Below are 13,609 nucleotides of genomic sequence, written 5' to 3'. Positions count from 1 at the left end.
AGTTGACATCTTAGTTGATTACTCTGGTTGAAATTCATGTAAAAAAATGGTCTTGTTTTAATAGTATTGGTACATCCTTCCAAAAAAAAAAAACCAGAAATTTATTATGAGGACATTCTAAAATCACAGAAATTTAAAATTTCAAAATGGATTGCTTGAAACGTCAGTTAGGCACTTGATGAAATAACCAAAGCTTGACCAGTTGCTTCAACGGGCTCTTTCAAAGCTCACTGAAATCATCCCATGAGTACATACAAAAGACTCAGTGCTTCAATGGGGTCTTTCACAATTATAAGTAGCAGGTGGCTGTGTAGTCTGAGATTTTTGTGAAGAATGTAAAACCATGTGACTCAAGCAGCCCCGTAAAACATACAACATACAGACCTTTCAATTTAAAAAGGCTCTCGGGAAGATGATTAATTCGTGCACCTTCTATATTTAACTCTTTCAAAGATCTGAAACCTCCAACTTCCTCAGGCAATTTCTTAGCTCCTATATACGGAAGATGTAAATTTTTTAAACATTTGATCATACAAATGCTGTCTGGGATAGATCGTAAAGATGAACAATCAATTAGGTGTAACTCCTCTAAACACTCTAATTTGCATATATCCTCAGGTAGCTGCTTGAGGCCTCGACAAGATTTAAGTTTAAGATATTTCAGATTTTTTAACATACAAATGTCATCCGGAAGAAGCTTCTCTTTAGTTGACAAAGTTAGCTTCTCAAGATGTGGAGTTAGCCCGAAGGCAAGGCTACTCACCTTAGAACCACCAAGGTCGAGCAATTTGAGTTTTAGAAGTTCATCAAGCATTTGGAGTTCTTCAAATTCGTCACATCCTTCAAGATATAATTCCACAAGATTTGGAGTAAGCCCAAGGTTAAGGTTACTCAACTTAGAACCACTGAGATTGAGGAATTTGAGCTTTAGAAGTTTATCTGGCATGTTGAGTTCTACAAACTCATTACATCCTCTGAGATCTAACGTCTCAAGACGCTGAGCCTTCCCGAGGTCAAAGTTTCTTAACTTTGAAACCTTGAGATCAAGGAATCTGAGCTTCTTAAGAATCTATCATAAGAAGAATAAAAAGGCGATTACTGGCGTATTGACAGAATATAGCATTATAATTCGTCACGTAAGACAATCTAGTCATTATTTATTTATTTTTTTTTACCAGCAACTTTAATTAAAAAACACTCTTACCGGTTAGAAAAGCCTAACCGGAAGGGAAAAAAACCCAATAATTATGTTGTTAGCTTCAACTCGTTCGAATAAGAATCTTTACCTTTATTTCTCCTCCTTCCGATAGTTGAGAGATGCTGCTCTCACTCATTTCAAGGTTAACGAGTTTTTTTGCTTGAAATGATTTAGGTAAACATGACAAAGAGTAACCATGCCAACACACACATTGTAAAGAATTTGGTAAGTTGGCAATGTTATGGTTGAATGGAGATGTGCATACATCAGTTTGATTTCCGCTGTCCAAGTAAAGCAATCTAAGTTTTGTCATTTTTGTAAGACCCTTCATAATAGTATCTAGACTAAGTTGCATAGTTGACAGTTTTATACTTTTTGTAGCTTCGGTACCCTGTAAATAAAATTGACATGAATTTTATTAATAATAAACGAAAATGTGTTAATTTTCCACCTTACAAATAAACTTGAATCTTACCAAACCATCAACCAGTATATCTTTATTTTCTTCTTTAATCCATAATCGACTATGTTTGCTAGGATCATCAGGGTCCACACGACGAACAATATCCCAGCCCATTTCTTCTATATGACCATGCAAACCCAAATGTCCAGTATCAGAAACAGTTATCAGAGATCTCTGCTCAAAAACCTTTAAAGCAAGTTCAGCATGATAACCACAACTTTTAAGTATTCTTTTTGCTTTGTCTTTCTGTTCACCTTTCAGTATGCATGCAACATCTAGGAATATATTTTTCTGCTCATCATCTAGACCATTATAGCTTAATTCCAATATTTCCAAAGTTGGCTTCCACAGAATTGCATTTAGTCTTTTTATAGTTTTTTTCCATTCACGCGCAGTTTTATCACAAAGAGAGGAACCCAAAACTTTGATTGTTAAGGGAAGACCTTGAGCATAAAGTAAAGCTTTTCTAGACAGTTCTTCATACTCTTGAGTTGGAACCCCTCCCTCGAATGCACACCTAAGGAAGAGGCGAATTGCTTCCTCTTCTGATAACAAATCGACATCATGAATAACATCCACTTTATGTTTTAACAGCGGGTCTGTACCTCTTGTTGTGATGATGATTCTACTTCCCGGCTTAAACCAAGTAGTGGCACCTGCTAACGCCTTAAGCTGGTCTATATCATCCACGTCATCTAGAACTAGAAGAACCTTTCTACTACGCATCCTCCTTCTCATCATACTTTCCCCCTCAAAAACATCTTTTACAACAGTGTCATTATCATCAAACACTTCATTTAGAACCTTTTCTTGCAATTCCTTCAAACCAGAGCCTTTTGAAGCTTCTCTAACATTCTCAACGAAGCTTTTACCTTCGAACCGAAAGGATTCATCGTAAAAAACAGCTCTCGCCAACGTGGTCTTCCCAGCTCCTCCCATCCCCTTGATCCCTATCATGCGTACATCATCAGAACCGGTTCCTAATGATGAAACTACTTTCTTTACCCGCGTCTCCATGCCTACTAACTTCTCTTTAAAATTTGAAATGATGATATGTAGCTTCGGTGAAATGTCTTCAACAATCTTTTGGATAAACTTAGCTTCATCCCTATGTGTTAAAGAATATTCAATCAGTTAATTTCAGATCTACAGAATACACTCAGATATAATAAAGAAACAAATATATAAGAGGAGTGGATTACCCATCAAAAGTTTTTCCCAACTCCCACCCAGATAGGTCTGCTGCTTTTTCCATAGCATCTCTCCATCTCCCAGCAGCCTTTTTCTTTACATATTTTTCAAAGGCTTCCCCAACTGACCCTTCTTGATGACGGACTTCGCTGGGTTTCACGTCATAGAAGAGTGGGTAAGCGGTCTGCTTCTTCCTCTAAGCACCACGGTGAAGAAGCATAGTTCTTGGAGAATACAATGATGTAAAATCTCGAGTCTTCAATGGATCTTTGTAAGTGATAATGCCTTTACGCAGAAGAGCTTGGTAGAGATGAGCAACAAATTTCTTACGGGTGTCACCCCTGAAACTCAAAAACACATCATACCGACACCCCTTTGCAATGGATGAATCTGAAGTACATTCCATGTTTGGATTTGGAAAGCAAGTGCAAGAAAGTAAAGCCTCGCAATTGATTTCCCAGAAGATAAGATTTCTAATCTAAGTCAACGAAACAAAATTGCACATTAATAAATTAAAAATAACTGTTTTAAGTTTGTGGTCCATGTTTGGATAGGGAAAGAAAGTGCAAGAAAGTAAACCCTCTCATTTAACTTTGGTATTATTATTATTAGTACTACCATTTCTGATTATGAGTTAATTACTCTAAATGTTTTCGAGCAAATTACATGTAAGCAAACCACAATAAAAATTGGATTTTAATAATTCAAATTATTATCTATAAGCCAATATTAATCTCAACTAGCAATCTAGTTACTAATAACAGTCTCAGTCTAATAGATTACTAACTCCGTTATTCTTTTGATGATATGACATGTGATGTGGTAAAATACTTTTATTTTTAACTATAAAATAATATCATTTATTAATTTAGTAGACCACATCTACTAAACAAAATACACCTAAAATATACCCCCCTCCCCCCGGCCATCTTCAACCCCCATTCCATATGCAGATCACCCACCATCGGCTTCCACCACCCTCAGCCGGCAGCCACCACCAAAACGAGCGGAACTCCCGTCGCTCACCTAACGAGCACCTTTTCCTATGCGAAGTCAAAATATATCAAAAGCAAATTAAAACTATTAGCCAAATTTATGACTAATTTTTGGATTGATTAAATCTTAATCATTAGACTCTTATAAATACCATTAAATTTGGGTTTTTTTTGGACGGCCAACAAACATAGAATGTCTAGGTACTCCCTATGGGATAATCTAATGGCAAAAGGCCTCCACCAGCTGGCCCAACCCAGCCGTACGGAGCCCTTAAGCGTCTCTAAGTTATCTCCAGTTCCAGGGAAAACCCACCGCTCGAAGGCCCACTGGTGGTAAAACCTGGATACCCTCATGATCGAACTGAAAATTACAAAGATCTCAGTCTTCCTTCATTGAGCCACCCATATCCCTCCAAAGTGTTGTAAATGGAAATTGAATTTGAGTCTCCATTAAGAAACCCAAGCTATCTATCACTACACCACAGTGGATGGATCATTAAATTTGGGGTTAATTCCAGCATCAGAAGATTATTTCCACAGTCAAAGTTTATGCAAAAAGGCAAAATCGGATTCTATGGTGAAAATTGATGATCGATTCTTAATGTGAGAGCTCCACTCGTTTTGGAGGTGGCCATTGTCACACCCTAACCTATGACGAAATATGCAGGGCGCGACTGATCACTCAGTAGCTCATATAAATAAGTGTCAATATATAATTATTTTATTGACATAAAATCGAAGTACACTTTACAAATATTCAACAACAAATACAAAACAAATATATAAATTATACAATATTCTCTATTTTGTTGATAACCTAAAGCAATGAGCTTCAAACTTCCAACATCTAACAAAGCTACTTGCAACATGCATAAAAATATGGTTTTGTCAATAAAATATGTTGAGTGAGCAAAACACAAAATTTGATATAATATAATAATAAAATACAATTTATATGCGGATGCAGTATCACATCAATTAAATAAACAATAGCCTAAACAAATAATGCGTTTTTTGGCCATGACGCTAGTTCGGTCAACGGTTACTCAGATGACGTATAATCATATTAACTGAGGATGAGGATGAAGATAAGGTGGCCCAACTGCAATAATAAGCAAACACATAAACAAGTAGCATATATTCAATCAATTGTGCAATACACCTAAACAAATAATAATAGAATTGTGGTTGAGGATTCAATTAGTATAAACAATTAAAATAGTGGTACGCATGTTACCTCCAAAATAAAAGATGAAAAAGGGGTGTGATTACTCACCTTAAAGTAGGCGAGTAATGGTACTAAAATATAATAAACTTGAATTTGAAATAAGCGAGCTAATACAGCTGAATCAACAAAACAAACGTAAATAATAAATTGAGACTTAATTTAGTGAGAGTGATACCGAACCTGTTTGGGATTCCTGCTGGTAAGATAATGAGACTCAGGATCCTTAAGCGAGATTTTGATCCACAAAATTGTCCCCAAAATATAACAAATATGGTCCACGCTATAGCGGTTATATTTTCTTCTTGATGACGTCAGCGAGACCGATTTTGATGAGACGTGATGCAACTTCCCAAGCTCAATTACCGGCACATATTAGAACGTAGGAAATCATTGCCTATATTAACTCGATCTTCGTTTTTTATTATATCTCGCCAGAAGTTCAGGTATCATCCTTCTCTCTTCTTATTTCCTAGGGTTTCTTTGGGATAATGGGTAAAACTACAACGCAATCGTCTTCATCTTTTTTTGGGAATCCGATGAGTGATTTTATAGAGCAAAACCTCCCTACCTCCCCCTTAGCTGAGACCAACAATTTTAACGATAAGAACATTGTCCGGATGAGATCGGATGTTGTGCGGAGGGAACAATACAATTTTCCGACCGTTCAATAGTCGGTTGCGTTCTGATAATGTTTCAAAAATCTAGGTTTATTTTCTTGCATATCCTTTCTCTCATGGCGTTTCCTATCTCTGTTATCCTTTCATTACCAAGAACTATGCTCAGATGATGCCGATGACATGGAGGAACCTCTTCGTGCTCAAGAAGCTCGTCACTTCCCATAACCTGCAGTTTGATGTTTCCGACCTTGCCTCTGTGTATAAGTTGAGAAATCATGGATCCAACAAATTTTTCTTCCAAATAACCCTGGTCAAATCCATTTGATTGAGAATACAACTAAAAATGACGGCAATTAGTATAGGAATTATTTATTCATAAGGCGAGCTTCCTCTTGGTTTGCTACAGCTCTAAATTTGTAGAAACTCGCTCCTCCCACTAGTTAAGCACTCAATAGGATCCTGACTTTATTAAGGACCCCCAAGGTTGAACGATCTTTTCATTTGGAGAACACTGCATCTTCTGCTACCAACCAAACACTTATAAAAAGATAAAATAAGTTGAAGTTGTATAAGGTCTTAACAATCAATTCGGATAATCCCGTATTATCGCGCGGAGAAAGCCAAGGCTTTATACGAAACACCAAGAAATAAAGCAGAATGCTTATGCCTTAACCCTCAGATTGATATTCCTACACGCGTAGAGGATCCAAGACTTAAGCAAAAATAAAGAAAAAAATTAAGCTAAATTTCTTTGCAAAAAATGAACACATGTACACACAGTAATCTTTAAATTTTTCAGAACTTTAAACAAATATTTAACTATGCATCAAGATATTGTACCACTAGATTTGACAAGCATTTATTTTTATATCTTTTCAGCACTTATATAATTTATCAAGCTTATCATATACACCATACAGTTGAGCTTACAACAATTTTTAGTCTAGTTTATCCGGGTCTTTTTACAACATGAACCATATCATAGACCACCACATCTTCCACCCAAAATACTGGGTTGGTTTCCTCATATACCACATCATCAACCTTGTTTTGTGGTATTCTTTTAAGTTAATCTTCCGACATTATTTTATTAAGAAAGATTAAGTATCTATTTTATTAAAAAAATAAATAAATAATCTAGCATTAGTTTATCAAAAAAATATAAAAAAAAATTCCATAAATTGTAGCGTTTTTAAATCTTATATATTAATATACAAACTTGATTAGTTTTTATTTATTTATTATTTTTCACTGGAAGTTCAGCCACCATAGTTTTCTGGATAATCCAATAATTGAGTTTGACTTTTCCTGATCAAGCTTTGACCAAAAAGTTAAAAATGAAACTTTGGCAATCAAACCAATTGCACTGTACAACCAATTAGACTATGTACAATGGGCGCGGTGGATGGGATGATGAGGGCGCGGAACACCGCCGCGGGGCGCCGTTGGTGGGGGCGCAGAAGGGGTTCCGGTGGTCGTGAAGACGGGCGCGGAAAAGGGCCTCTCTCTCTCCTCTCTCACATACACACACATATATATGCATATATATATATATTGGGGCGCCCATGGGGCATTAACCATAGCGGGACGGGCTTCGATGCCTCGTTGTTTACGAGGCGATGACGTGGCGTTGACGTGGCACCATGGAGGGACTTCGATGCCCCTCACCATAGCATACAGCCTTAAAACAACAAATGCTTCTCACTTTGTTGGAATCACACAAATCTGGATTCAGACATCCCAGGTAGAAGCCTTTAACCTTTCCTATTCAAATTTTGACCAAAAAGTCAAAGTTAATTGTTTGACCACAAAACTCAACATACAAATTCGAGACAATCCTGTTTACGCACTTATGCAGCATACTGTACTTGAGTCTGAAACTCCACCAAAAAACTGAATCAAATATATCCCCATGGACCATAAACCAGCTCTTCCGCGGAGCTTTGATTTCTTGTTGTCGGTTGTTTTCGATTATTGACTCCTGTAACATTTATTAGTGGAATGAATTGTTCATTCACATATAAAGATTTCCTAAATTTAAAAAGAGAAAAACACATCCTATGTAAACTTCCCTGGGCTAGCCTTTATGCTTATAACTTGTGAAACTAACGAGACCACATACTCAACATTATGACATACAAATGATATATAAGAATGTAATTAAATCAAGTAGCTATAACAATATATCTAGCATAAAACTAAGTCACAACATGATAAAAAGTTTCACATAGCAACCCAAAATGAAGTGTTGACATCTTAAATCATCTATAATTATAAAACTAATAAACAAGCATGAGTGTCACTATATATATCTAAGCTAGAACACATCAACTATCATAAAACCACAAGTAATCGGCAAATATGGTACAAAGTCGAGAAAAGATCGATAAAATTAAATATTAATACTTTGATTAAATAAGTAGCTGACCTGAAAGGAATTATTCCATCTTCTTCTCTAATATTTTCTTCTTTCTCAGAACAGTAACTATCAAGACACATGACTTATAGCTTAAAACAATTGGAATAAAAATGAAATTCCAAAAGATACTTGATAACAAGATACAAACAAGATCATAACCAAGAGCAGCAACATTGATTCTCTCATTTTGACCAACTGAATAGTTGCAGTATAAGTAATTATGGCCAACGCTGCCGATCGATCAACATTAGATTAGTATGACTTTCCATGAATCCAGCTCAACTAAACTTTGAATATCCAGTTTCCAGCGCGCCATATAATGCAAAAATTCTTCCTTAACAAGTCCCAACATGGTCCCATAGTTGATTTTGACTTTTATATACGTCTTCACAATGAATACCTAATAAATAAATAAATAAATATGTGTATATATAATATTTATAAACTACTATTTGAAATAACTTTGGAAAATCCGTTGTAAATGCCTGAAGTTATATGAAACATAAGCAATATATATTTGTATATACTGCTGCCAATATACCGAATATTATTAACAAAAAAAAAAAAGCATTTTAAGAATCAACATCTTCCACACTCAAAATTCATAGACAAAAAAAAGTAAGTTATATGAGGCTTGTTACGTTGCTATAATCTTATTTTGAAATCACCAAAACCAGATGACATTGCTTGAACTCGATTGACTGCTTGAACCTTATACTAATACATTCAAGGGCTGATACATTCAGAAATGAAAAGTTGTTTAAACATCAATTAAAATAATGCATTTTCTTAAGAAAGTGTTCAAAATCACCAAAACTTGATGGATTTGAGGAAAACAATAATTGGGCACTTGATGAAATCAATTGCGTTCCCACCAGAACATCATTGATTAATTCTTGACTATGGACCGCTTAATGCCTACACAAAATACGTTATATTGAAATTAATCTACCATCACTTCAAGGTTGAAACAAAAATGTAGACATAATTTAACAGAATACCTATTGCGATACTTGTTTGTAAATTTACTCCTGGAAGTCATCCCCTGATCTCAAAGAGGAAACTCATGTTGTGAGTCTCTAACGTAGCAGGAGGCTGTGCATGTAGAGATTTCTTTTAAGGATGTAAAACCAAAAGACTCAAGCCGCCATGTAGACCCAACTATATACAGACCATTCAACCGAAAAATGCTCTGCGGAAGATGCCTTATGCCAGCACCTTCTATATTAATCTCTTCCAAACTTTCCAAACGTCCAAATTCCTTTGGCAATTTCTCAACTAGAATACAAAATTGGAGATCTAAATATTTTAAACTTTTCATGTTGCATATGCTGTTCGGGATATCTCTTAAGGATATACAATCTGTAAGGTGTAATTCCTCTAAACCCTGTAATCTGCCAAGATCATTTGGTAGCTGCTCCAGAAGCTGACAATATCCAAGTTTAAGATATTTCAGATTTTTCAACATGCAAATGCTATCTGGAAGACGCTTAATCTCTTTCATTGACAAAGTTAGGTGCATTAGACTTTCTAAAATGTACAAATCCTTGGGTACTTCTGGAATACCGCCTTCCAGTGTAAGTTCTATTAAATGTTGTAAACCACAAATGCTTGCTGTAAATAACTCAAGATTCCGGAAGGCAAGCTTTTTCAGACATCCTGTGGGAGCGTGGAATTCTAGAAGATAATAACAGTCACTAAGATCTAACATCTCGAGACAGGGATTTGGCCCATGTCTAAGCTTACTCGCCTTAGAACCAATGATTTTGAGGATTTCCAACTTTGAAAATTCAACAGGCATGTGAAGTTCTACAAATTCATAACATCCAACAAGATATAATTCTTCCAGACAAGGAGTCAACCTAAGGTTAAGGTTGGTGACCTTAGAACCACTAAGGCTAAGGATTTTGAGCTTCGGACATTCAACGGGCATGTGGAGTTCAACAAAGGCATTACATCCTTCAAGATATAGCTCCTCTAGACATGGAGTGAGCTCAAGATTAATGTTACCCACCTTAGAACCACTGAGGTTGAGAAATTTGAGCTTTGGATATTCTGTGAGCATTTGGAGTCCTAAAATTTCATTACATCCTCGTAGATTTAACTCTTCAAGGCATGGAGTCAGCCCAATGTTAAAGTTACTGACCTTAGAACCATTGAGGTTGAGGAATTTGAGATTTAGACATTCCATAGGCATGTGCAAGTCTGCAAAGTATCCGCATCTGCCAAGATTTAACATTTCCAAGCATGGAGTCAGCCCAACATTAAGGTTACTCACCTTAGAACCACTAAGATCGAGGGATTTGAGCTTTGGACATTCAATGGGCATCTGGAGTCCTACAAAGTTATTACATCTGTCGAGATATAACTCCTCCAGACATGGAGTCAGACCAATGTTAAAGTAACGAACCTTAGAACCACTCAAATCGAGGTATTTGAGCTTTGGGCATTCAATAGGCATGCATAAATCCACGAAGTATAGACAATTTCTAATATGTAACTCCTCCAGGCATGGAGTCAGCCAAATGTTAAGGTTACTAACCTTAGAACTATTGAGGTTGATGACTTTGAGCTTTGGGCATTCATTTGGAATCATGAGTTCTACAAAGTCATGACATTCATGGAGATCTAACCTCTCCAGACATGGAGTCAACCCAATGTTAAGGGCCTTGATCTTAGAATAACTGAGATCGAGGATTTCAAGCTTTGCATATTTAAAGGCCATGTGGAGTTCTTCAAACTCAGCACACATAAAAAGAAATAATGTCTTGAGATTTGGAGTCATCCCTAGATTAAAGGTTGCTAAGTTTGAGAAACTAAGGTCAAGGAATATTAGCTCATTAAGAACCTACGATAAGAAAAAAATAAAAAATAAAAAAATAAATATAAGTGTAAATGTGAAATAACAAAACTAGCATCATTCAAAACAAGCAATGAACAATTATTCTACCTTTCTTTCTCCCATGTCCCAAAGCTCAAAGGTTTCACTCGCAACATTTTCATGGTTATCAAGCTTGTTTGCATGAAACGCTTTAGGTAAATACCAAAAAGGATAAGAGTGCCAACTTAGATATTTTAAACTATCTGGTAGGTATATGCTATCTTCATCAATTTCCCAATTTGTTTCTTCACTAAATACATGAAGAAATCTAAGTTCCTTCAACTTTCTACGACCTTTCATAATAAGAGATGGATGGAGACTTGTATTTTGCAGGATTATACTTCTTGTAGCTTCTGTACCCTGTAAATTAAAAGGTTGACATTAATATTTGTCATATGAAATATAAATATCCTAGTTTTCCACTTAACAAATGAACTTGACCTTACCAAGTCATTAACCAATATGTATTCAGTTTCCTCATTAATCCATAATTGTTTACGCCTGTTAGGTTGATTAGTATGCAATTGACGATCAATATTCTTGCCCATTTCTTCTAGATGGTCATGCAAGCTCAGAAAATCAACATCAGAAAGATCTATCAAAGATTTTTGCTCTAGAACTCTCAAACCAATTTCAACATGAAAACCATAACTCTCTAGTATTCTGACTGCTATGTCTTTAGGTTGACCTTTCAGTATGCACGCAACTTCTAGGAATATTTCCTTGTGATCATTCTCTAGACCATTATAACTTAATTCCAATTTTTCTAAAGTTTGCTTCAACGGAATAGTTTTTGTCTTTCTAAGGCATCTAGCCATTCATCCTCAGTTCTTCCATAAAGAAATGAACCCAAAACTTTGAGTGTCAAGGGAAGACCAGCAGCATAACTTACTACTCTTTGTAAGTGCTCTTCATACCCATAGATTGGAGTCTCTCTCCCAAAACGCATACTTACTAAAGAGGCAAGTTGCTTCTTCATCTGATAACAAATTGACATCGTGAATAACATTCACTTCGTGTCCAGCCAGCACTTGCTCATCTCTTGATGTGATGATGATTCTACTTCCTGTCTTAAACCAATTAGGCTTGCCTGCCAACGCTTGAAGCTGGTGCATATCATCCACATCATCTAGAACTAAAAGAACCTTTTTAGCACCGATCACTCTTTTCATCTTATTTATCCCATCAAAAACACTTGTTACATCAATGTGTTTTTCACTTGACACATCTTTAAGGATCTGTTTTTGCAATTTCTTCAAACCAGACGAAGAGCTTTTTGAAACTTCTCGGACATTCTCAACAAAACTCACACCTTCAAACCAAACGGATATATGATCAAAAACCGCTCTAGCCAAAGTCGTCTTTCCACCACCTCCCATCCCCTTGATCCCAACCATGCGAACACTATCTAAACCAACTTCTAGAAATGAAACTATCTTATTTACTTGGACTTCCATACCCACCAAGTTCTCATCAATGCTCAAATTGACGAAATATATCTTTGGTAGAATTACTTCCATAACTTTGTCAATGAACTTAGCTTCATGCCTGTAATAAAAAAAAAAAAAGATGCAACCAGATTATTCAAAATCCCTACTAAACAGTTAATCAAGTTTTAAGTTTTAACCATGTTTCTGTAAGAATATATAAACTATATATTTATGTTAGTTTTATTATTATGTAATTAGATTAGGTTATGATGAATTAACCATCATAACCTTTCCTTAGGATACGCCTGCTCCTCTTAGGGTCATATACAACTCTATCTTGTGTTTTTCATTACCAATAGTTTCATGTTTGACAACAAAAAATGACGAATAATAAAAGATGAATGAATTACCCATCTACAGTTTTTTCTAACTCCCACCCAGCTAGATCAGCTGCTTCTTTGAGAGCAACTCTCCATTTCCTAGAACCCTCGTTCTCTACATATTTTGCAAAGGCTTTTCCAACTACCCCACTTTGGTTGCGAATTTCTGTGGGTCATCATAGAAGATTGGGTAAGCAGTCAGCTCGATCGTCCTCTGGCATTCCACAATCTTTACGAGCTCGTTTAAGCACCACGATGAAGATGCATAGTTCTTAGAGAAAACAATGATGTGAAATCTTGATTCTTCAATAGCTCTGATGAGCTGCTCACTGATCCTTTCCCCTTTCTCGATTCTTTCTTCATCTTTGTAAGTTATAATGCCTCTACTGTGAAGAGCATGATAGAGATGATCAACAAAGGTCTTACGGGTGTCTTCACCCCTAAAACTCAAGAAGACATCATACTTGAAGCTCTTTTGAACTGATGGAGCTGATGCCATTGATCAACGTTTGCTTGAACGATCGTAGCAAGTGAAATTTTTATACGGGGAAATTTGTATGAACGAGAGTAATTTATATTATGAGTTTATGACTGGAAAAAGTAGTTGAGAAAGTAAAGCGTGTTATTTTTGGTCAGGATAGGAAAAGTTAAATTAATTCTTCGTATCAGAACTTTGTTTAGGTTTTGATTAATTTGTTTGTGTTCTTCGTGTAGTTTCTTTAGGACTCCACCCACCACACATATTTTATATATATTAGTGGTGGCCCGTACTTCGCGACAGATTGGTTAGAGTTTAAATCTAGCCCG

The 13,609-nt window shown here is 36.0% G+C and overlaps 1 protein-coding gene and 1 pseudogene across 1 annotated transcript; both read right to left on the bottom strand.

The window, feature by feature from the left end:
• Positions 1-288: 288 nt before the first annotated feature.
• Positions 289-8,191, bottom strand: LOC143591426 (disease resistance protein RUN1-like). The gene is made up of 6 exons (XM_077071631.1): positions 8,121-8,191; positions 3,252-3,330; positions 2,864-3,048; positions 1,674-2,769; positions 1,287-1,589; positions 289-1,069 (listed from the first exon to the last, which is right to left on the bottom strand). Exons 1-6 carry the CDS (start codon positions 8,189-8,191, stop codon positions 290-292), a joined length of 2,514 nt encoding a protein of 837 aa, XP_076927746.1. The 3' UTR covers position 289.
• A 971-nt stretch (positions 8,192-9,162) lies between these two features.
• Positions 9,163-13,301, bottom strand: LOC143591425 (TMV resistance protein N-like; annotated as a pseudogene).
• Between the last annotated feature and the right edge of the window lie 308 nt (positions 13,302-13,609).

This window comes from Bidens hawaiensis, unplaced genomic scaffold, assembly GCF_021521415.1.
Source record: "Bidens hawaiensis isolate Kalapana, Puna unplaced genomic scaffold, B.hawaiensis_p1.1 tig00039630_1, whole genome shotgun sequence".
NCBI classification, from domain to species: domain Eukaryota; kingdom Viridiplantae; phylum Streptophyta; class Magnoliopsida; order Asterales; family Asteraceae; genus Bidens; species Bidens hawaiensis.
Note: the sequence above shows the minus strand (reverse complement) of the source record. Positions and strands in the feature narration are given on the sequence as shown.